General features: G+C 40.3%; 2 protein-coding genes across 4 annotated transcripts; both read left to right on the plus strand.

Annotated features, from left to right (window-relative positions):
• Nucleotides 1-123: 123 nt before the first annotated feature.
• LOC112434944 (ubiquitin carboxyl-terminal hydrolase 12-like) lies at nt 124-10388 on the plus strand. Of its 2 annotated transcripts, none has more exons than XM_076885018.1 (23): nt 124-1030; nt 1174-1302; nt 2671-2739; nt 2839-3016; nt 3111-3195; nt 4736-4816; nt 5015-5070; nt 5369-5438; nt 5548-5631; nt 6122-6177; nt 6497-6587; nt 6673-6735; nt 6845-6945; nt 7069-7125; nt 7226-7357; nt 7450-7573; nt 7660-7811; nt 7917-8016; nt 8157-8233; nt 8414-8522; nt 9132-9189; nt 9352-9509; nt 9596-10388. In XM_076885018.1, the coding sequence occupies exons 5-23, from the start codon at nt 3160-3162 to the stop codon at nt 9599-9601; spliced, it is 1611 nt and encodes a 536-aa protein (XP_076741133.1). In that variant the 5' UTR covers nt 124-1030; nt 1174-1302; nt 2671-2739; nt 2839-3016; nt 3111-3159; the 3' UTR covers nt 9602-10388. The 2 variants fall into 2 exon arrangements, with proteins under 2 accessions (XP_076741133.1, XP_076741134.1); XM_076885019.1 differs by having other exon boundaries at nt 1178-1302.
• Nucleotides 10389-15063: 4675 nt separating this feature from the next.
• Nucleotides 15064-21915, plus strand: LOC112431872 (ubiquitin carboxyl-terminal hydrolase 12-like). Of its 2 annotated transcripts, XM_076885021.1 has the most exons (19): nt 15064-15724; nt 16244-16324; nt 16523-16578; nt 16877-16946; nt 17056-17139; nt 17628-17683; nt 18003-18093; nt 18179-18262; nt 18372-18472; nt 18596-18652; nt 18753-18884; nt 18977-19100; nt 19187-19338; nt 19444-19543; nt 19684-19760; nt 19941-20049; nt 20659-20716; nt 20879-21036; nt 21123-21915. In XM_076885021.1, the coding sequence occupies exons 2-19, from the start codon at nt 16298-16300 to the stop codon at nt 21126-21128; spliced, it is 1542 nt and encodes a 513-aa protein (XP_076741136.1). In that variant the 5' UTR covers nt 15064-15724; nt 16244-16297; the 3' UTR covers nt 21129-21915. The 2 variants fall into 2 exon arrangements, with proteins under 2 accessions (XP_076741136.1, XP_076741135.1); XM_076885020.1 differs by lacking the exon at nt 15064-15724 and having other exon boundaries at nt 16183-16324.
• The last annotated feature ends 221 nt before the right edge of the window (nt 21916-22136 follow it).

The raw sequence follows: 22136 nt of genomic DNA on the forward strand, positions 1-22136 counted from the left end.
AAAAAATAAGAAAAGAAAAAAATAAGGATATGCGAGAAAAAAGAAATGGGCAAAATGCCCTTTTAATTATTTAAGCCAGAGTCATGGAAATCTATGCATTTGCTGCCATCTAGTGGTCAAGAGACCAAAGCAGAGACAATAATACTGTTATTGTACTCAAGTATTTTCTAATTAATTCTAAGTAATTTCACTTTTTGTTTTTAATCCAGCTCAGTTTTAGTTAGTGCAGTGACAGTTTGCTTGTTTCAGTTTCATATTTCAGTTTTGAAAATGTTTAGTAGTTTACAGGGTTCATAACTACGCTGATAATGAGCCTCATCCTCCTTTTGTTCGGACTTTTCCATGGTCATCCACCCGCGTGCACACATTACATCAGAAGAGACACCACAACACAGAGTTAACACTGCATTACAATAAGAAAAAAAAGACCTGGTGCTGAAAACCCCCCCGGAGGGAATAAGATTAGTGCTGTTAAAGTCAATGAGGTGTCAAAATAGGCTAGCTGTTCTGCAGACCCTGTTCACACAACATAGCTGACTGAAGAAAAATGTAAAATATTATTTACCTTACCATAAACTGACTTTAATATTGTTTAATTTGATTTTAAATAATATGCTCAACTGTGTGCCAAAACTGGGGATCAAGCTGTAACGTAACTACAATTCAACTCATGAGTCTTACTTTAATCGGTGTAACGTTTTCTAACTTGGAGACCCAAAACAGGCTATGTTAGCTTAACTTTAACAGCAATGAGTAAAGGAATTGGGGGTCGGACCCTTCGTGTTTTCAGCCTAAGAGAGATATCAAGGCACAGATAACTTAACCACCTCAACTGCTATACCAAAATAAATCCTTGAGGGTTTTATTTATGTTGTTTTTAGCCTGTTTGAGCTTCAGTCAGTTTTAGCTAATATGCCTGTTAGCTAATGCACTATAAGCTAACAGGAAGTTCGTAGGATCCAGTGCAGGTCATCTACCCCCGAGCAGGACAACCAGAATGTCCCCAGGGTGTAATTACAGACAACCCCAGGTAAGTGCTTTTAATACTTTGGCAAATTGCGGGTCAAAATAAGCATTGGTGGTCGAATGCTGTTCTCCAGAGAGAGAATATTTGTTTGGTGTCTTGCTGTGCTTGCTATGCATCGCTGACTCGTTTCTTCTTTCTGCATCAAGTAAGGAATGTAGTGAAAGTTCCCAAGAGGTTAAAAACACCACTGAAAAAATGCCATCAGACCTGAGTTGGGACACTTGGATTATGGAGCTTCTGGACCAAGAGAGTGGATGGGAGCATGTGTTTAACAAGTAAGAGAATAACGTCCCCCAAAATGTTTAAACTTCAAAGCTCATGCATACATTAGTGATGGGCAGATGAAGCACTGAAGCTTTTCATCCAATTGGTTCACCCCAGCGCAAAGCTTCTTGAAGCTTCATTTGCTCTAGTAGGACACCTACTGGACGTAAAAATATTAGTTGGCATGAATTTGAAGAGTGTGGCCTTTTGCACACAGCCTGTAAATGTCAACAACAAAAGGAGTGTGTAAAACATGTATATTGTAGTGATGCAGTATACTGTGTATATTTATACTGGCAGTATGGAAAATGATTATTTGGAAATGCTTAAAATGGAAATGATCATTTACTGTGAGGTGAGGTGTGGTTGGGGTGTGGACAGTGGTTGTGCTTTTGTAACGTTGAGGTATGGACAGCTACACACTGAGGCGTCAGTCCTGCCCATATTTTATTCAGTAAAAACTAAATTTTCACTGCTTTTATGACCTTTTTAGTGGGGAGAACATAGCTAGGATTTAATGATTTAACAAATCTTATAAATCCTTTGTCCTCCACAATGCTAAATGGCTGGGAGTCCTCAATCACCATGCTAACCAGGTCTTCATCTATTTGAGATTGTTCTCCTGAGGAAAGACAATAAAAACAAAGCACAAATATAAATATCACACACGTAACTTATTACAGTTGTATAATATTGTTATATCATTTAGTAACATTACGGCATGCTATTATTATCATGGCATTTGATGGCTCACCTGGTCTTGCTCAACAATCGCTGTTCCCCTTATTCTCATGCAAAGCTCTGTAGTGCCTAAGCATGGATGAGGTGTTGTTGTTATATCCCAGCTCCCTGGCACATAGCAAACACTTCACCTTGTACAAAAGTAAATACAGCTTAACATAAATTGTATTGCACCATCAGTATTATGAAAATACATCTTCTGTAGAAATACCTTGTTGGGAGGAATAAGATCAAAATGTTCCCACACAGGGGAGGACATCCTCCTCTTCTTAGCTGGCTCCATTCTCTCCTGAGTTTCTCTCCTCACTCTCATAAACCTCCAAACTGCCTCCCAGCTGTCTCCAACTCTCACTAACCGCAGCTCTCCATCAAACACCTACATTTTGATTGAAGTCTGAGGGGTTTATATCGCTGTCATATCTCGCGGCAAAGTTCGAACCACTTCATGAACCAGTCACGTGGTACAGCCGGGCAGCGAGGCTTCGGACGTCATCATTTTCAGCTCCTCCCATAAATGAAGCAAGCCTCGATACGCTCATCGCGGAAACGCCCCCTCCATTACTCGACACATCACTAGCATACATGCACATCCAGTGCTCAGCGTCTAATTGTGTGTTTGTGTTTTTACCTTTTTGCAGTAGCGTAGTGAAACATTTGGGCGGTGGATAAATAATGGAAAATAAAATTCAGACTACAGACGGCTTCAGGTGAGTACACGTGGTGCACAAGGACCAAAGCTCACCTTCTCAACCTGGACAAAATGAATTATTTTACACTGATACTGTAAACTGTTGTTTGTGTATCAGGTTTCCATACATCGGAAACAGCTGCTGCATCTGTAATTCTGTCCATCTTGAGGAGAGTCCACACTCTACATCAGATCCTTGGCTCACCTATAATGATGCACAGGTGCTGCACACAACTGGATCTGCAGCTTGTGAGGAACAGCAGCACTCAGCCTACATGCTGTTTCACAAGAGAAACGTAAGAAGACACAGCATCTCATCCTGAAGTGAGAGAATGGCACGCCAGCTGCAGCCTAATCCAATCTCTCTTCTTTTCTTTTTTCGGTGCCCAGACACCCTTCAGTTTCATCATGTCATCCCTAACAATAGCTGTAGAGTTAGATGGAGGATGAAGACAGCAGAGAGCAAAAGAAACAGGTAAGAGCAGACAGGTAGTCAGAGTTAACAAAAACTTTTAAAGCCAGTGTAGCTTCTGTTTTGAACACATTTATTGATGACAATTTTACATAAATAAGCAGTGTGTTATACTGTTATCAGATGTGGAGTCTCACTAACCACTTTAATAGTGACTTGTGTCCCAAATACTGTTTATTTGTCTTAGTTACAGATAGTGAAATAAAAATGGGAAATGATTGTTTTATAATTGTATACTCAGCTTGGTCGAGAACGAGGGGCAGGATTTTGAAATGATGCCATTGGTGCATTTACTAAAGTTCTGGGGTCAGTTTGAATATCAGTGACTTTGACCTTGAGTTCAAGTTTTCTGAAAATGTTGTGAATGCTACAACTCTGTGACGAGAAGCAAGTCTCCTAGGTCTTTAAATTTGTATATAGGTGCATCTACTAGGAAGCTGAAGGGTTGCACTGCGGGCCATCTGTAGAGGTGTAGAGTCAACAACCTGTCTCTGAACGTGGACAAAACAAAAGAGATTGTTGACTTCAGGAGAGCACAGTGGGATCACTGCCCACTTAACATGAATGGATCCTCTGTGGAGGTCGTCAAGAGCACCAGATTTCTTGGTGTCCACCTGGCGGAGAACCACTCCTGCTCCCTCAACACCAGCTCCATAACCAAGAAGGCCCAGCAGCGTCTCTACTTCATGCAGAAGCTGAGGAAAGCCCATCTCCCACCATCCATTCTCACCACCTTTTACAGTGGGACTAATGAGAGCATCCTAAGTAGCTGCATCACTGTCTGGTATGGTAACTGCAGCGTATTGGATCGCAGTACCCTACAACGGATTGTGAGAGCAGCTAAGAAGGTCATTGGAGCCCCTCTCCCCTCCTTATAACACCCGCTTGCTGGAGGACCCCACACAGCCTTCAAACACACTCTTCACCCTGCTGCCTTCTGGAAAGAGGTCCCACAACATCCGGGCCCTCGCTACCAAACTACGGAAAAGTTTCTTCCCACAAGCCGTCAGACCCCTGAACACTCAGTGACTGCACTGGCACACGCACACCTTCACACACGCCACTACCAAGCACTTGTCTGCAGTATCTCACACTCATATACATACATACAGACACCAAGTTACTTTTGCACAATACTCAGCATTTTGCACATTTCCATTGTCTTGTGTCTGTTTCGTCCTGTTCTGTCTAGTTTTGCACTGTTTTGTCTTGTTTATTTTTGCAATTTATGCACACTGCACTTTATGTAGTCCTGGGTTTGTCCGTATATGTCATATATAGCACCAGGGTCTCGGAGGAACGCTGTCTCGTTTCACTCTGTACAGCACCTCTGCACGTGGTTAAAATGACAATAAAAGCCACTTGACTTGACCTGTTTTTGGAGCAGTTGCTTGGAGACGAGTACCATACAGTTCAAATGAGCATACATTCCAAAATATGCAAATTTGCCCCATACATCATAATGATGATGTTTGCTGTTCAGGGTATGAACGTTCTATGCTGAAAGTTTATAAATATACAACCTTTGACTGCTTGTTTTCAGTTGAACTTTTGCAAAGCTGAGGAGATTTTGGCTGCGATCACATCAAGTCCAAAGATGTTTAAACTTCTTTTTCACAGAAAGGTAAGTTTGAAGAGACTCGCAGCACATTTCTATGAATATTTTCTTATGGTAAACAAGCATTTTTGAAACTTTTAAGGAAGCTTCTTGGATGATTTCTGTAAAAACTGAATTTTGAATCCAAATGAAGGATTTTGTATTTTCATACCATATACTTTGTTTTATGCCATTACTGATGTTGGTTTTCTTGTTTCTAAACAGAAATCACACAAACAAAACGTGGCAGAGAAGGAAATTCCTTCTACGTCTCATCAGAGGTAAAGAAATGCGCCAGTCTTTAATGCTGCTGGAGATATTTATAGCAGTGGTTGAGTTGGAGCTCTTTTATTTCCCTTTTATTGGTGTTTTGTATTTACATCTTTTTTACTACTTCTAGTCTTGTCTATAATTTATATTGATTCAGAGATTAGCGTTTGAAAATGTAGAGTGTAAATGTACAAAATACATGATTTTGTTCCATTACAGTTATTAATTTTTATCTGCAATCTCCAGCATGTACTCCTTGTTAAAAATTTGCACTTTGAAAAATAACATTTACACTTTTGTCCTCATCAGCATCCCGGATGCTCCTGTTACTGAAAATGGTCAAAAGAAGAGAAAATGGAGACACCTCTGCTGTTCCTCGGTTTGCTTTTACACAAAACATATGAAATGCACATTCTCTTTAAATTGCACTTGTTAATTTAAAGTGACTTTACTTTTTTAATAAACGTATGTTTGTTCGTCCTCTGCAGCAAACTGACAGCGATGCAGAGGCAGAGAGCAACACTGTGAAGACACAAAAAAAGTGTCGCTGGTTTCTTTTTAAATTCTGGAAGGTATGTTTTATGGAAAGAGTCACTGTCATCAAGCATTTACTCATCACAGTTAAATGAGAAGAATTAAGAGCAATTTAGCACACAGCTATGTCCTCAAATTAAGTTCAAAGATGTTTAAACGTTTTTTTTTCACAGAAAGGTAAGTTCGAAGAGACTTGCAGGATGTTTCTCTAAATATTTTTTATGGTGAATAAGCATTTTTGAAGCTTCATGGATGATTTCTGTAAAAACTGAATTTTGATCAGAACCAAATGAAGGATTTTGTATCTCATAGGACAAACTTTAAAACTCAATTTAAGGCATGAATAAATTGTTTTTATTTTATTTAAAGATATTCCTATATATCTGCTTCATGAGCTGACAGCTCACTAAAGTGATAAATAATATGAAATAATACCAAATTCTCTAACTGGACACTTTTCATGGAGAGACCCACTTGGTATGTTTGTTTTATGCCATTACTGATGTTGCTTTTCTTGTTTCTAAACAGAAATTACACAAACAAAACGTGGCAGAGAAGGAAATTCCTTCTACGTCTCATCAGAGGTAAAGAAATGCGCCAGTCTTTAATGCTGCTGGAGATATTTATAGCAGTGGTTGAGTTGGAGCTCTTTTATTTCCCTTTTATTGGCATTTTTCTTCCACCTTGTGTATTTACATCTTTTTTACTCCTTCTAGTCTTGTCTATTATTTATATGGATGCAGAGATTAGCGTTTGAAAATGTAGAGTGTAAATGTATAAAATACATGATTTTGTTCATGTTGGTATTCCATTACAGTTATTCACTTTTATTAGCAATCTGTATTAGCAAAATGTACTCCTTCTTATAAATTTCCACAACATTTACACTTTTGTCCTCATCAGCATCCCGGATGCTTCTGTTGCTGCCACACCAGCTAACCCTGAAAATGGCCAAAAGAAGAGAAAATGGAGACACATCTTCTGCTGTTCCTCGGTTTGCTTTTACACAAAACATATGAAATACACATTCTCTTTAAAATGTACTTTTTAATAAACTTATGTTTGTTCGTCCTCTGCAGCAAACTGACAGCGATGCAGAGGCAGAGAGCAACACTGTGAAGACTCTTTTTAAATCCGGGAAGGTATGTTTTATGGAAAGAGTCACTGTCATCAAGCATTTACTCATCACAGTTAAATGAGAGCAATTAAGAGCAATGAGGCACACAGCTATGTCCTATATATTTATATCAGGTAAGAAGCACCACGGAAACGATCCCAGCAGACCTGAGTTGGGACACTTGGATTATGGAGCTTCTGGACCAAGAGAGTGGATGGGAGCATGTGTTTAACAGGTAAGAGAAAGACGTCCTCCAAAATGTTTCAACTTCAAAGCTCATGCATCCATGCACATACACTGCTCAGCATCCTGACATCTTTCCTAATTTTGTGTTTGTGTTTTTACCTTTTTGGAGCAGTGTAGCATGCGGTGGAGAAATAATAGAAAGTCAAACTGGGACTATAGACTGCTTCGGGTGAGTACACGTGGTGCACAAAGACCAAAGCTCACTTTGTCAAAGTGGAGAAAATGAATTCTTTTACACTGATACTGTAAACGTTGTGCGTGTGTGTCAGGTTTCCAAACATCGGAAACACCTGCTACATGAACTCCTGCCTGCAGAGCCTCCTCAACATTGAGGAGTTCATAAGAGACATCAGGCGTCAGGAGGTTTTGTGGAGCACAGATCCAGAAGCTCAGCTCTTAAGGTGCGCTACGTCAACCTTCTACTTTCTTCAAAAACCTGAAGAACAAAGAGATCTAACAGCAGAAATGTCTGTTTACCCTTTCCTTTCTACAGAAGGCTCATTGATGTCAGGGACTGTCATGAGTCAACAGATTATGGCCTTAAAGATCACCACCTAAGAGCTTTTAAGAAGGCATTCAGCAGTCAAGCTCCTGAATACACCGGCAGTGCACAGAAAGTGCGTCAGCTATTTGGACATTTTGTTTTTTTGCTTTACCTTCTGATTTTGATGTACTGTTTTAAATCTCTCTGCTTTTCTTTCAGGACGCTCATGAATTCCTAACATTGTTCCTCAATGAGGTCAAAAGGCTCGCACCTCACCTGGAGAGGAACGCAGCTCTCCTGGGCCAAAGTTATACCTGCCCAGTAGAAGAGCATCACATTTTTAAAATGGAAAACATGAGGACATGCAAGAGGTAAGCCTGTCTTTCAGAAACGCAGAGCTGGTTGCAATATTTTCATATACCTCTTTTCCACCTACCTGATCTTTACTTTAACTACGTTACTCCTGAAATGTGTAGCTGTGGTCACCAATCATCACAGCACGAGGACTTCACCAGCTTGTCTCTTGACCTTGTTCCAGAGGGGTCTATTATAAACATGTTAGAGACATACTTGAAGGTAAGATCACAAATTCCAATAGAGTTGTAGTGTCAGCGATCTTAACACACCTTTTTTGTTAGTGTTTGTGCGTATGTGTGTGTGCATATGTTGAGATTTCTTTCTACCATAAAGCCTGTTTTCTCTGTGCTGTTGTTCAGGAACAAGAAATAGAATTTCGCTGTGATTGTGGAGGGACGGCCTCAGAACTGAAGTCGTCTTTTGATACACTGCCAAGGTGAGTAAGGTCACATCAGAAGTGATCGACTGACCAGGTTTCCAAACTGTGGCGCATCAAATATCAGAGTTTTTCGAGACAATACTTGAGCAGTCGTTTTCTCCCATCTTCTGTTTGTGTTTGACACTCATTCTTCTTATTTTCTACCTTGTTTGTGTTTTTTTTCTTCTTTTCTGCCAGAGTCCTGATCTTGCATCTGAAGAGGTTTGGCTTTACACAAACCTACAACATTAAGAAGGTGGATGACCCCGTCAGGCTGCAGAGGGACTTGGTGGTGCCATCCAATCAGGTAAAAACAGACTGCAGAACGTCTCAGGCTACGTCCACACTAGCCCTGATAGATTTGAAAACTCCGTGTCCACACTAGTGTTTTCAGTCATTTTCAAATAGTTGTGCGTCTGCATTGAAACGGCCGAAAACGCTTACGTTCCAGTCCTGCGCATGCGCAAAAGTGAGTGAGGATTACAGAATTTGAAGAAAAGCTATCCGGAGCATGTACAAACTGATATTAATCTTTTTTAGGGCTTTCAAAGTTGAGAGCAATCAAAACAACTGCTGTAAAATGCACTCGGCTATCTTTGTTTAATTGCTCACATGACTGCATCACATGACTAAAATGCATCATCGTTTTAGAAAGTCTGCGTTTTCGAGTGTCCACACTGCGACGGGACAACTCCGATTTGAAATGTGTGCGTTTTCGAGAGCGTTTTCAAGATGCTGTGTTTTTCCTTGAGGAAAACGCCGTCTCAGTGTGGACGGGAGGTCAAAGCGGAGAGAAAACGATGTGTTTTCAAACGAAAACGCATTAGTGTGGACGTAGCCTCAGCAAATCAGCTTAATTATGGCTCTGATGTGAGACTTTGTGAAACTAACACTCTTTGGATTTGTTCCTTCTCAGGGTGGTGGCTGTTATAGTCTTGTCAGCATCATCAGTCATTATGGAGGCACAGAATCAGGTAAAACAACAGACTTGTTACAAACAGAAAATGAAAACTTTTCAGTGAAGGACTCACACACAAAAGCTTTTGATGTTCTAAGAAGCACTAAGTCAAAATCACTGTTTGCTTGAATCAGCTGACTTCCAGAAGTTGGATTCATTTGTCTTAATGTGATTTCAGGACACTACATCTGTAGTTCTGTCCATCCTGAGGAGAGTCAGCACTCTACATCAGATCGCTGGCTCACCTATAATGACGCACAGGTGCTCCACACAACCGGATCGGCAGCTTGTGAGGAACAGCAGCACTCGGCCTACATGCTGTTTTACAAGAGAAACGTAAGAAGACACAGCATCTCATCCTGAAGTGAGAGAATTTTTAAATGTCCTGTTACCTTGTTAACCAGTTTTGTCTTCATTCTCAGTTCTGAAACAGGAAATGGAAGGAAGGTCATCATCATGCTGAGAAGAAACAACACTCGTCCCAGCCCACCATCGCACACTGGAGGACAAGTACTGGTAAGTATTGCCCTCAGGAGGAAGGGTCCTCCCAGAGAGCCTGGTCCTCCCAAGATTTCTTCCTCCAGGAGGGAGTTTTTTCTTGCCACCGTCGCCCCACATTCACTGGTCTCATCAGCAGGGACATTTTTAACATCCTAAGACCTGAACTCTTTCATGGCATGCATTTTTAATTTCTCTGTGCCATTTGGGTTGATTGGGACCTGATGAATGTGAAAACAAAGACATCAGATTCGGACTATCTTTTTTTTGTTTCTCAAAAAAATGAGATCCACATATGAGGACATTCATTTTAAAGTTCGATTGAACAGGGGCAGTGTAATGTCCTCCCTCATAAGTGGATATCAGGTTTTTGAAGAGCAAAATTTTGTATTTTGGTCTCATAAATGTTATGTCCACATATGTGGACACCAGGTCCTAGGAGGTTAAAACAAAATCTACTAGTAGTGCAGCACTACTAGAGATCGTCCTTTTCTAGACCAGTGTTTGGCTTGCTCTCTGGAACAACAAATTAGTGCTGTCAGCGTTAACGTCATTTTAACTAATGACGTTTACGCTGACAGCACTAATTTGTTGTTATTATTATTAATATTATTATTAATTTATTTGTAAAATAAATTAAATTTAAAAAAACAAAGAAACAATTTGATTCTTTATGTTATTTTGTTTTATTAAAATCAAAATAACAACAAAACAAAAATAACTAATAAAAAAAATATTAAAAGTATTCAGCAGTGTTTTGTGAAATTTGTAATGAGCCTTAGTTAAGTTGATGTCACAGAAGTTTCTGAATCATTTAGATTGTTCAACAAACTGATTCACTCAGGTAAAGATGGTAAGCTGGAGCAATGGTACGCTTGGAGTTCAGTTTAAGTTTTCAGACAAACATTCACTCGATCAGTTGCAGCTTCTGCTTTTAAATAAATGATTTAGCTGCAAATGTTTAGCTGCAGGTAGCAAAGTCCAAAAGTGACAACATTTCCACTGCAGTCTCTCCAGAAATGGCTTATAAACTTTTGACCAAATTAGACATTTATCCTTGGATCATTGACAACCCTGTAGGGTGAAAATCTTTAATTGTACCTTTTATAACATTTTAACAAGTTACTGTCTCCTGCTGCATGTTTCCTGTTTTGGCTGAACTTCATCAGCTCAAACAACTCACCGTGCTGTGGTGTACTAAATGACCTCATGTACAGGACACACTGAAGGCTGGTTTGCAACGTTTAATCAACAAAGTCAAGATCAGTTAACAACAACCGGACCCAGTGTTGTATATTTGTTTCCCAAAAGATTGAAATAGTGGAGAGAAATCAGGTTCTGAAACCATCCAGAAGACAAAGTCTCCAACTGGTTTGTGGAAGTCCAGTTTCTCCAAATTAATCAGCGGGTGAAATGTCTCTTCATGGATGGTTTTGATTCTGTTGTTGTTCACGAACAAAGCCCTCAAAGCAGCATATGAAAGAAAGTCATCTTTCATTGTTGTCTCCAGCGTGTTAAAAGAGAGATCGAGCTCAGTGATGAGTTTTGAAGCGGCTGCAGGGACTTCTCGAAGGTTTTGGCTCAAACAGTCGCAGGATGTTGTTCACAGTGGTGACACTGTTGACTGGTGATTGACAAGCACTGAGATACTAACATGACAAACACAAGAAACATCATGACTTATTCTCCTGAGTGCCTGCAAAACACAAACACAAAATCAAACTCAAAGCTTTTCTCTCAGGTGCTGGTGTGGCACAATCTAATGATAAGAAAGGTCATGCTAACAGCTTTTGGAGCACAGCTGCACAAAATAACAGCTTTTGGAGCACAAAATGCATTACAGGTAAACCCAGTACCCAAACATGTTAACAAGGATAAAGAAAAAACCTGAAACAAAAGCAGGTAGTGTGGTGATTTATGTTGTGAGGATGCTTTCACTCCCATCAAAGTCGCCCAGTGTTGAGAACCCAAATGAGCCCAAAAACCTCAAGTGGCTGCAACCAACAGCGAACGTCAAGAAGTGGATACTTGCATGTTGAGCCAGAAACATGCAGAAAACCCAAAAGAGGCAAGACAGCACACCTTGGTGCCACTCAGGCAGTACGAACACCTGGAAAGAGGAGCCCACAGTTCAGACCCAAGGACACTGGTAAGGACACCAGCCAGCCAGTTATAAGTCTAGTTTTAATTTTCATTTTAGTTAGTGTTATGGCCTGTCTAAGGGTGGCCAGACCATAATATAAGGGTGATCCACCCCTGTCTGACCCCAAGCAGCACATCACACAACCAGTACAATTTTGATGGTGATTTTTTTTCACAGTGATTGAATTCTAACAAAGGAAAGGAGCGAACTACAGCTTCGGGGTGGACCCCAAAACAACAAACAAAAGGGACCGTATCTAAAGGATGTACAAAACTTATTTATGAAAAGAATAAAACCAAATGACAATGTCTTATCTCCCTAACTAACAAAAACATGAGAAAAGGGTAATCGAATAGAGTGAACCATAGACTGTATAAAAGATAGGACCATTGCAACTTTACTGCAGCACTTCACCCTTTCACATAGTCCCAGCTCTTCTCTGTCATGTTTTATGGTGCTGCAAATGTCTTCAGTTGGTGAAAGGTTTGGACTGCTGGTGTCTTGTTGTGCTTGCTATGCAGCCCTGACTCGTTTCTTCTTTCTGCATCAAGTAAGGAATGTAGTGAAAGTTCCCAAGAGGTTAAAAACACCACTGAAAAAATGCCATCAGACCTGAGTTGGGACACTTGGATTATGGAGCTTCTGGACCAAGAGAGTGGATGGGAGCATGTGTTTAACAAGTAAGAGTATAACGTCCCCCAAAATGTCCCTAACTAACAAAAACATGAGAAAAGGGTAATCAAATAAAAAGGCAGTCCACCCCTACATGCTCCTGTATAAAGAAACAGGTAACACAAAGCCTGCTGGTTGAGGTCCATGGCGGTGTCATCTTATATGTTGTCTCCAGGTCAAGGAGACAACATACAGTGGGGCAAAAAAGTATTTAGTCAGCCACCGATTGTGCAAGTTCCCCCACCTAAAATGATGACAGAGGTCAGTAATTTGCACCAGAGGTACACTTCAACTGTGAGAGACAGAATGTGAAAAAAAAAACCATGAATTCACATGGTAGGATTTGTAAAGAACTTATTCGTAAATCAGGGTGGAAAATAAGTATTTGGTCAATAACAAAAATACAACTCAATACTTTGTAACATAACCTTTGTTGGCAATAACAGAGGTCAAACGTTTACTATAGGTCTTTACCAGGTTTGCACACACAGTAGCTGGTATTTTGGCCCATTCCTCCATGCAGATCTTCTCGAGAGCAGTGATGTTTTGGGGCTGTCACCGAGCAACACGGACTTTCAACTCCCGCCACAGATTTTCTATGGGGTTGAGGTCTGGAGACTGGCTAGGCCACTCCAGGACTTTCAAATGCTTCTTACGGAGCCACTCCTTTGTTGCCCGGACGCTGTGTTTTGGATCATTGTCATGTTGGAAGACCCAGCCTCGTTTCATCTTCTCACTGATGGAAGGAGGTTTTGGCTCAAAATCTCACGATACATGGCCCCATTCATCCTGTCCTTAACACGGATCAGCCGTCCTGTCCCCTTGGCAGAAAAACAGCCCCATAGCATGATGTTTCCACCCCCATGCTTCACAGTAGGTATGGTGTTCTTGGGATGCAACTCAGTATTCTTCTTCCTCCAAACACGACGAGTTGAGTTTATACCAAAAAGTTCTACTTTGGTTTCATCTGACCACATGACATTCTCCCAATCCTCTGCTGTATCATCCATGTGCTCTCTGGCAAACTTCAGATGGGCCTGGACATGCACTGGCTTCAGCAGCGGAACACGTCTGGCACTGCGGGATTTGATTCCCTGCCGTTGTAGTGTGTTACTGATGGTGACCTTTGTTACTTTGGTCCCAGCTCTCTGCAGGTCATTCACCAGGTCCCCCCGTGTGGTTCTGGGATCTTTGCTCACCGTTCTCATGATCATTTTGACCCCACGGGATGAGATCTTGCGTGGAGCCCCAGATCGAGGGAGATTATCAGTGGTCTTGTATGTCTTCCATTTTCTGATGATTGCTCCCACAGTTGATTTTTTCACACCAAGCTGCTTGCCTATTGTAGATTCACTCTTCCCAGTCTGGTGCAGGTCTACAATACTTTTCCTGGTGTCCTTCGAAAGCTCTTTGGTCTTGGCCATGGCGGAGTTTGGAGTCTGACTGTTTGAGGCTGTGGACAGGTGTCTTTTATACAGATGATGCGTTCAAACAGGTGTCATTCATACAGGTAACGAGTGGGGGACAGAAAAGCTTCTTACAGAAGACGTTACAGGTCTGTGAGAGCCAGAGATTTTCCTTGTTTGAGGTGACCAAATACTTATTTTCCACCCTAATTTACGAATAAATTCTTTACAAATCCTACCATGTGGATTCATGGATTTTTTTTTTTCACATTCTGTCTCTCACAGTTGCAGTGTACCTCTGGTGCAAATTACTGACCTCTGTCATCATTTTAAGTGGGGGAACTTGCACAATCGGTGGCTGACTAAATACTTTTTTGCCCCACTGTAAATGATGGATTCAGGGCCTTTTACAATAATCTTTATTCTACACAAGGTAGTTTAGATGAACAGAAATTCGAAGCATTCTTTACTGATTTAAACCTGCCACAGCTTTCTACTACTGACCAGCAGATTATAGATGCTCCAATTACAGTGGAGGAGATTACCCGTGCAATTAACAGTATGCCACTTAATAAAGCTCCAGGATTAGATGGGTTACCATTGGATTTCTATAGAGCATTTGAGGATATGTTAAGTCCCCTGTTGCTCGATGTTTATAATGAGGCGTTCACAGTACCATACCATACCATACCACCTTTATTTATAAAGCACTTTAACATAAAACCAGAGTTCACAAAGTGCTGTACATGCTAAAAGCATAAGTAAAGAAAATTAAAATGAGATAAGATAAAATAAATAACTAAAAAACTAAAATAAATTGAAACATGTCAAAACAAATTGAGTCAACCCCTCTAATCAATGCCAAAGGCTTCAGCGAATAAATATGTTTTAAGAAGACTTTTAAATTCAGAGAGAGAAGAGGCCTGCCTAACATGCAAGGGTAGATCATTCCACAACTTTGGAGCAACTACAGCAAAAGCACGATCACCTTTAGATTTATACTTAGTTTTTGGTACCTTAAGGAGCTGCTGATTGGCGGACCTAAGGGAACGGGGAGGTGTATATGGTTGTAGTAGCTCCGAGAGGTAGGGGGGGGGCCAGGCCATTAAGAGATTTAAAAGCAAATAAGAGAATTTTAAAAACAATCCTAAAATGTACAGGTAGCCAGTGGAGTGAAATTAAAATTGGGGTAATGTGCTCAAACTTTTTTGTTCCAGTTAAAAGACGTGCTGCAGCATTTTGCACAACCTGCAGGCGCCTAATGGACGCATCACTAACCCCAAAATAAAGTGCGTTACAATAATCCAGCCTAGAAGTAACAAAGGCATGGATTACTGTCTCAAAATGCTGTTTCGATAAGATAGGCTTTATTTTGGCTAATTCCCTCAAATGAAAAAAGCTAGATCTTACAACAGCTCTGACCTGGCTTTCAAGTTTAAGATTTGCCCAGTCCCAGCTCCATAACCAAGAAGGCCCAGCAGCATCTCTACTTCATGCAGAAGCTGAGGAAAGCCCATCTCCCACCATCCATTCTCACCACCTTTTACAGTGGGACTAATGAGAGCATCCTAAGTAGCTGCATCACTGTCTGGTATGGTAACTGCAGCGTATTGGATCGCAGTACCCTACAACGGATTGTGAGAGCAGCTAAGAAGGTCATTGGAGCCCCTCTCCCCTCCTTATAACACCCGCTTGCTGGAGGACCCCACACAGCCTTCAAACACACTCTTCACCCTGCTGCCTTCTGGAAAGAGGTCCCACAACATCCGGGCCCTCGCTACCAAACTACGGAAAAGTTTCTTCCCACAAGCCGTCAGACCCCTGAACACTCAGTGACTGCACTGGCACACGCACACCTTCACACATGTCACTACCAAGCACTTGTCTGCAGTATCTCACACTCATACACATACATACAGACACCAAGTTACTTTTGCACAATACTCAGCATTTTGCACATTTCCATTGTCTTGTGTCTGTTTCGTCCTGTTCTGTCACGTTTTGCACTGTTTTGTCTTGTTTATTTTTGCAATTTATGCACACTGCACTTTATGTAGTCCTGGGTTTGTCCGTATATGTCATATATAGCACCAGGGTCTCGGAGGAACGCTGTCTCATTTCACTCTGTACAGCACCTCTGCACGTGGTTAAAATGACAATAAAAGCCACTTGACTTGACCTGTTTTGTGTAGCAGTTGCTTGGAGACGAGCACCATACAGTTCAAATGAGCATACATTCCAAAATATGCAAATTTGCCCCATACATCATAATGCTGATGTTTGCTGTTCAGGGTATGAACATTCTATGCTGAAAGTTTATAAATATACAACCTTTGACTGCTTGTTTTCAGTTGAACTTTTGCAAAGCTGAGGAGATTTTGGCTGCGATCACATCAAGTCCAAAGATGTTTAAACTTCTTTTTCACAGAAAGGTAAGTTTGAAGAGACTCGCAGCACATTTCTATGAATATTTTCTTATGGTAAACAAGCATTTTTGAAACTTTTAAGGAAGCTTCTTGGATGATTTCTGTAAAAACTGAATTTTGAATCCAAATGAAGGATTTTGTATTTTCATACCATATACTTTGTTTTATGCCATTACTGATGTTGGTTTTCTTGTTTCTAAACAGAAACCACACAAACAAAACGTGGCAGAGAAGGAAATTCCTTCTACGTCTCATCAGAGGTAAAGAAATGCGCCAGTCTTTAATGCTGCTGGAGATATTTATAGCAGTGGTTGAGTTGGAGCTCTTTTATTTCCCTTTTATTGGTGTTTTGTATTTACATCTTTTTTACTACTTCTAGTCTTGTCTATAATTTATATTGATTCAGAGATTAGCGTTTGAAAATGTAGAGTGTAAATGTACAAAATACATGATTTTGTTCCATTACAGTTATTAATTTTTATCTGCAATCTCCAGCATGTACTCCTTGTTAAAAATTTGCACTTTGAAAAATAACATTTACACTTTTGTCCTCATCAGCATCCCGGATGCTCCTGTTACTGAAAATGGTCAAAAGAAGAGAAAATGGAGACACCTCTGCTGTTCCTCGGTTTGCTTTTACACAAAACATATGAAATGCACATTCTCTTTAAATTGCACTTGTTAATTTAAAGTGACTTTACTTTTTTAATAAACGTATGTTTGTTCGTCCTCTGCAGCAAACTGACAGCGATGCAGAGGCAGAGAGCAACACTGTGAAGACACAAAAAAAGTGTCGCTGGTTTCTTTTTAAATTCTGGAAGGTATGTTTTATGGAAAGAGTCACTGTCATCAAGCATTTACTCATCACAGTTAAATGAGAAGAATTAAGAGCAATTTAGCACACAGCTATGTCCTCAAATTAAGTTCAAAGATGTTTAAACGTTTTTTTTTCACAGAAAGGTAAGTTCGAAGAGACTTGCAGGATGTTACTCTAAATATTTTTTATGGTGAATAAGCATTTTTGAAGCTTCATGGATGATTTCTGTAAAAACTGAATTTTGATCAGAACCAAATGAAGGATTTTGTATTTCATAGGACAAACTTTAAAACTCAATTTAAGGCATGAATAAATTGTTTTTATTTTATTTAAAGATATTCCTATATCTGCTTCATGAGCTGACAGCTCACTAAAGTGATAAATAATATGAAATAATACCAAATTTTCTAACTGGACACTTTTCATGGAGAGACCCACTTGGTATGTTTGTTTTATGCCATTACTGATGTTGCTTTTCTTGTTTCTAAACAGAAATTACACAAACAAAACGTGGCAGAGAAGGAAATTCCTTCTACGTCTCATCAGAGGTAAAGAAATGCGCCAGTCTTTAATGCTGCTGGAGATATTTATAGCAGTGGTTGAGTTGGAGCTCTTTTATTTCCCTTTTATTGGCATTTTTCTTCCACCTTGTGTATTTACATCTTTTTTACTCCTTCTAGTCTTGTCTATTATTTATATGGATGCAGAGATTAGCGTTTGAAAATGTAGAGTGTAAATGTATAAAATACATGATTTTGTTCATGTTGGTATTCCATTACAGTTATTCACTTTTATTAGCAATCTGTATTAGCAAAATGTACTCCTTCTTATAAATTTCCACAACATTTACACTTTTGTCCTCATCAGCATCCCGGATGCTTCTGTTGCTGCCACACCAGCTAACCCTGAAAATGGCCAAAAGAAGAGAAAATGGAGACACATCTTCTGCTGTTCCTCGGTTTGCTTTTACACAAAACATATGAAATACACATTCTCTTTAAAATGTACTTTTTAATAAACTTATGTTTGTTCGTCCTCTGCAGCAAACTGACAGCGATGCAGAGGCAGAGAGCAACACTGTGAAGACACAAAAAAGGTCTCGCTGCTCTCTTTTTAAATCCGGGAAGGTATGTTTTATGGAAAGAGTCACTGTCATCAAGCATTTACTCATCACAGTTAAATGAGAGCAATTAAGAGCAATGAGGCACACAGCTATGTCCTATATATTTATATCAGGTAAGAAGCACCACGGAAACGATCCCAGCAGACCTGAGTTGGGACACTTGGATTATGGAGCTTCTGGACCAAGAGAGTGGATGGGAGCATGTGTTTAACAGGTAAGAGAAAGACGTCCTCCAAAATGTTTCAACTTCAAAGCTCATGCATCCATGCACATACACTGCTCAGCATCCTGACATCTTTCCTAATTTTGTGTTTGTGTTTTTACCTTTTTGGAGCAGTGTAGCATGCGGTGGAGAAATAATAGAAAGTCAAACTGGGACTATAGACTGCTTCGGGTGAGTACACGTGGTGCACAAAGACCAAAGCTCACTTTGTCAAAGTGGAGAAAATGAATTCTTTTACACTGATACTGTAAACGTTGTGCGTGTGTGTCAGGTTTCCAAACATCGGAAACACCTGCTACATGAACTCCTGCCTGCAGAGCCTCCTCAACATTGAGGAGTTCATAAGAGACATCAGGCGTCAGGAGGTTTTGTGGAGCACAGATCCAGAAGCTCAGCTCTTAAGGTGCGCTACGTCAACCTTCTACTTTCTTCAAAAACCTGAAGAACAAAGAGATCTAACAGCAGAAATGTCTGTTTACCCTTTCCTTTCTACAGAAGGCTCATTGATGTCAGGGACTGTCATGAGTCAACAGATTATGGCCTTAAAGATCACCACCTAAGAGCTTTTAAGAAGGCATTCAGCAGTCAAGCTCCTGAATACACCGGCAGTGCACAGAAAGTGCGTCAGCTATTTGGACATTTTGTTTTTTTGCTTTACCTTCTGATTTTGATGTACTGTTTTAAATCTCTCTGCTTTTCTTTCAGGACGCTCATGAATTCCTAACATTGTTCCTCAATGAGGTCAAAAGGCTCGCACCTCACCTGGAGAGGAACGCAGCTCTCCTGGGCCAAAGTTATACCTGCCCAGTAGAAGAGCATCACATTTTTAAAATGGAAAACATGAGGACATGCAAGAGGTAAGCCTGTCTTTCAGAAACGCAGAGCTGGTTGCAATATTTTCATATACCTCTTTTCCACCTACCTGATCTTTACTTTAACTACGTTACTCCTGAAATGTGTAGCTGTGGTCACCAATCATCACAGCACGAGGACTTCACCAGCTTGTCTCTTGACCTTGTTCCAGAGGGGTCTATTATAAACATGTTAGAGACATACTTGAAGGTAAGATCACAAATTCCAATAGAGTTGTAGTGTCAGCGATCTTAACACACCTTTTTTGTTAGTGTTTGTGCGTATGTGTGTGTGCATATGTTGAGATTTCTTTCTACCATAAAGCCTGTTTTCTCTGTGCTGTTGTTCAGGAACAAGAAATAGAATTTCGCTGTGATTGTGGAGGGACGGCCTCAGAACTGAAGTCGTCTTTTGATACACTGCCAAGGTGAGTAAGGTCACATCAGAAGTGATCGACTGACCAGGTTTCCAAACTGTGGCGCATCAAATATCAGAGTTTTTCGAGACAATACTTGAGCAGTCGTTTTCTCCCATCTTCTGTTTGTGTTTGACACTCATTCTTCTTATTTTCTACCTTGTTTGTGTTTTTTTTCTTCTTTTCTGCCAGAGTCCTGATCTTGCATCTGAAGAGGTTTGGCTTTACACAAACCTACAAGATTAAGAAGGTGGATGACCCCGTCAGGCTGCAGAGGGACTTGGTGGTGCCATCCAATCAGGTAAAAACAGACTGCAGAACGTCTCAGGCTACGTCCACACTAGCCCTGATAGATTTGAAAACTCCGTGTCCACACTAGCGTTTTCAGTCATTTTCAAATAGTTGTGCGTCTGCATTGAAACGGCCGAAAACGCTTACGTTCCAGTCCTGCGCATGCGCAAAAGTGAGTGAGGATTACAGAATTTGAAGAAAAGCTATCCGGAGCATGTACAAACTGATATTAATCTTTTTTAGGGCTGTCAAAGTTGAGAGCAATCAAAACAACCGCTGTATAATGCACTCGGCTATCTTTGTTTAATTGCTCACATGACTGCATCACATGACTAAAATGCATCATCGTTTTAGAAAGTCTGCGTTTTCGAGTGTCCACACTGCGACGGGACAACTCCGTTTTGAAATGTGTGCGTTTTCGAGAGCGTTTTCAAGATGCTGTGTTTTTCCTTGAGGAAAACGCCGTCTCAGTGTGGACGGGAGGTCAAAGCGGAGAGAAAACGATGTGTTTTCAAACGAAAACGCATTAGTGTGGACGTAGCCTCAGCAAATCAGCTTAATTATGGCTCTGATGTGAGACTTTGTGAAACTAACACTCTTTGGATTTGTTCCTTCTCAGGGTGGTGGCTGTTATAGTCTTGTCAGCATCATCAGTCATTATGGAGGCACAGAATCAGGTAAAACAACAGACTTGTTACAAACAGAAAATGAAAACTTTTCAGTGAAGGACTCACACACAAAAGCTTTTGATGTTCTAAGACGCACTAAGTCAAAATCACTGTTTGCTTGAATCAGCTGACTTCCAGAAGTTGGATTCATTTGTCTTAATGTGATTTCAGGACACTACATCTGTAGTTCTGTCCATCCTGAGGAGAGTCAGCACTCTACATCAGATCGCTGGCTCACCTATAATGACGCACAGGTGCTCCACACAACCGGATCGGCAGCTTGTGAGGAACAGCAGCACTCGGCCTACATGCTGTTTTACAAGAGAAACGTAAGAAGACACAGCATCTCATCCTGAAGTGAGAGAATTTTTAAATGTCCTGTTACCTTGTTAACCAGTTTTGTCTTCATTCTCAGTTCTGAAACAGGAAATGGAAGGAAGGTCATCATCATGCTGAGAAGAAACAACACTCGTCCCAGCCCACCATCGCACACTGGAGGACAAGTACTGGTAAGTATTGCCCTCAGGAGGAAGGGTCCTCCCAGAGAGCCTGGTCCTCCCAAGATTTCTTCCTCCAGGAGGGAGTTTTTTCTTGCCACCGTCGCCCCACATTCACTGGTCTCATCAGCAGGGACATTTTTAACATCCTAAGACCTGAACTCTTTCATGGCATGCATTTTTAATTTCTCTGTGCCATTTGGGTTGATTGGGACCTGATGAATGTGAAAACAAAGACATCAGATTCGGACTATCTTTTTTTTGTTTCTCAAAAAAATGAGATCCACATATGAGGACATTCATTTTAAAGTTCGATTGAACAGGGGCAGTGTAATGTCCTCCCTCATAAGTGGATATCAGGTTTTTGAAGAGCAAAATTTTGTATTTTGGTCTCATAAATGTTATGTCCACATATGTGGACACCAGGTCCTAGGAGGTTAAAACAAAATCTACTAGTAGTGCAGCACTACTAGAGATCGTCCTTTTCTAGACCAGTGTTTGGCTTGCTCTCTGGAACAACAAATTAGTGCTGTCAGCGTTAACGTCATTTTAACTAATGACGTTTACGCTGACAGCACTAATTTGTTGTTATTATTATTAATATTATTATTAATTTATTTGTAAAATAAATTAAATTTAAAAAAACAAAGAAACAATTTGATTCTTTATGTTATTTTGTTTTATTAAAATCAAAATAACAACAAAACAAAAATAACTAATAAAAAAAATATTAAAAGTATTCAGCAGTGTTTTGTGAAATTTGTAATGAGCCTTAGTTAAGTTGATGTCACAGAAGTTTCTGAATCATTTAGATTGTTCAACAAACTGATTCACTCAGGTAAAGATGGTAAGCTGGAGCAATGGTACGCTTGGAGTTCAGTTTAAGTTTTCAGACAAACATTCACTCGATCAGTTGCAGCTTCTGCTTTTAA

The sequence above is a fragment of the Maylandia zebra genome, linkage group LG6 (assembly GCF_041146795.1).
Source record: "Maylandia zebra isolate NMK-2024a linkage group LG6, Mzebra_GT3a, whole genome shotgun sequence".
Lineage (NCBI taxonomy): Eukaryota > Metazoa > Chordata > Actinopteri > Cichliformes > Cichlidae > Maylandia > Maylandia zebra.

Bases quoted from the DNA above. Each gene is read 5' to 3' on its own strand.
- LOC112431872 (XM_076885021.1), top strand. From the start codon at position 16,298: ATGTTTAAACTTCTTTTTCACAGAAAG. The intron at 16,579-16,876 runs GTAAAGAAATGC...TGTCCTCATCAG, and splicing joins CCTTCTACGTCTCATCAGAG to CATCCCGGATGCTCCTGTTA. The intron at 19,101-19,186 runs GTGCGTCAGCTA...CTTTTCTTTCAG, and splicing joins ACACCGGCAGTGCACAGAAA to GACGCTCATGAATTCCTAAC.
- LOC112434944 (XM_076885018.1), top strand. From the start codon at position 3,160: ATGGAGGATGAAGACAGCAGAGAGCAAAAGAAACAG. The intron at 5,439-5,547 runs GTTTGCTTTTAC...CGTCCTCTGCAG, and splicing joins GACACCTCTGCTGTTCCTCG to CAAACTGACAGCGATGCAGA. The intron at 6,946-7,068 runs GTAAGAGAAAGA...TTTTTGGAGCAG, and splicing joins TGGGAGCATGTGTTTAACAG to TGTAGCATGCGGTGGAGAAA.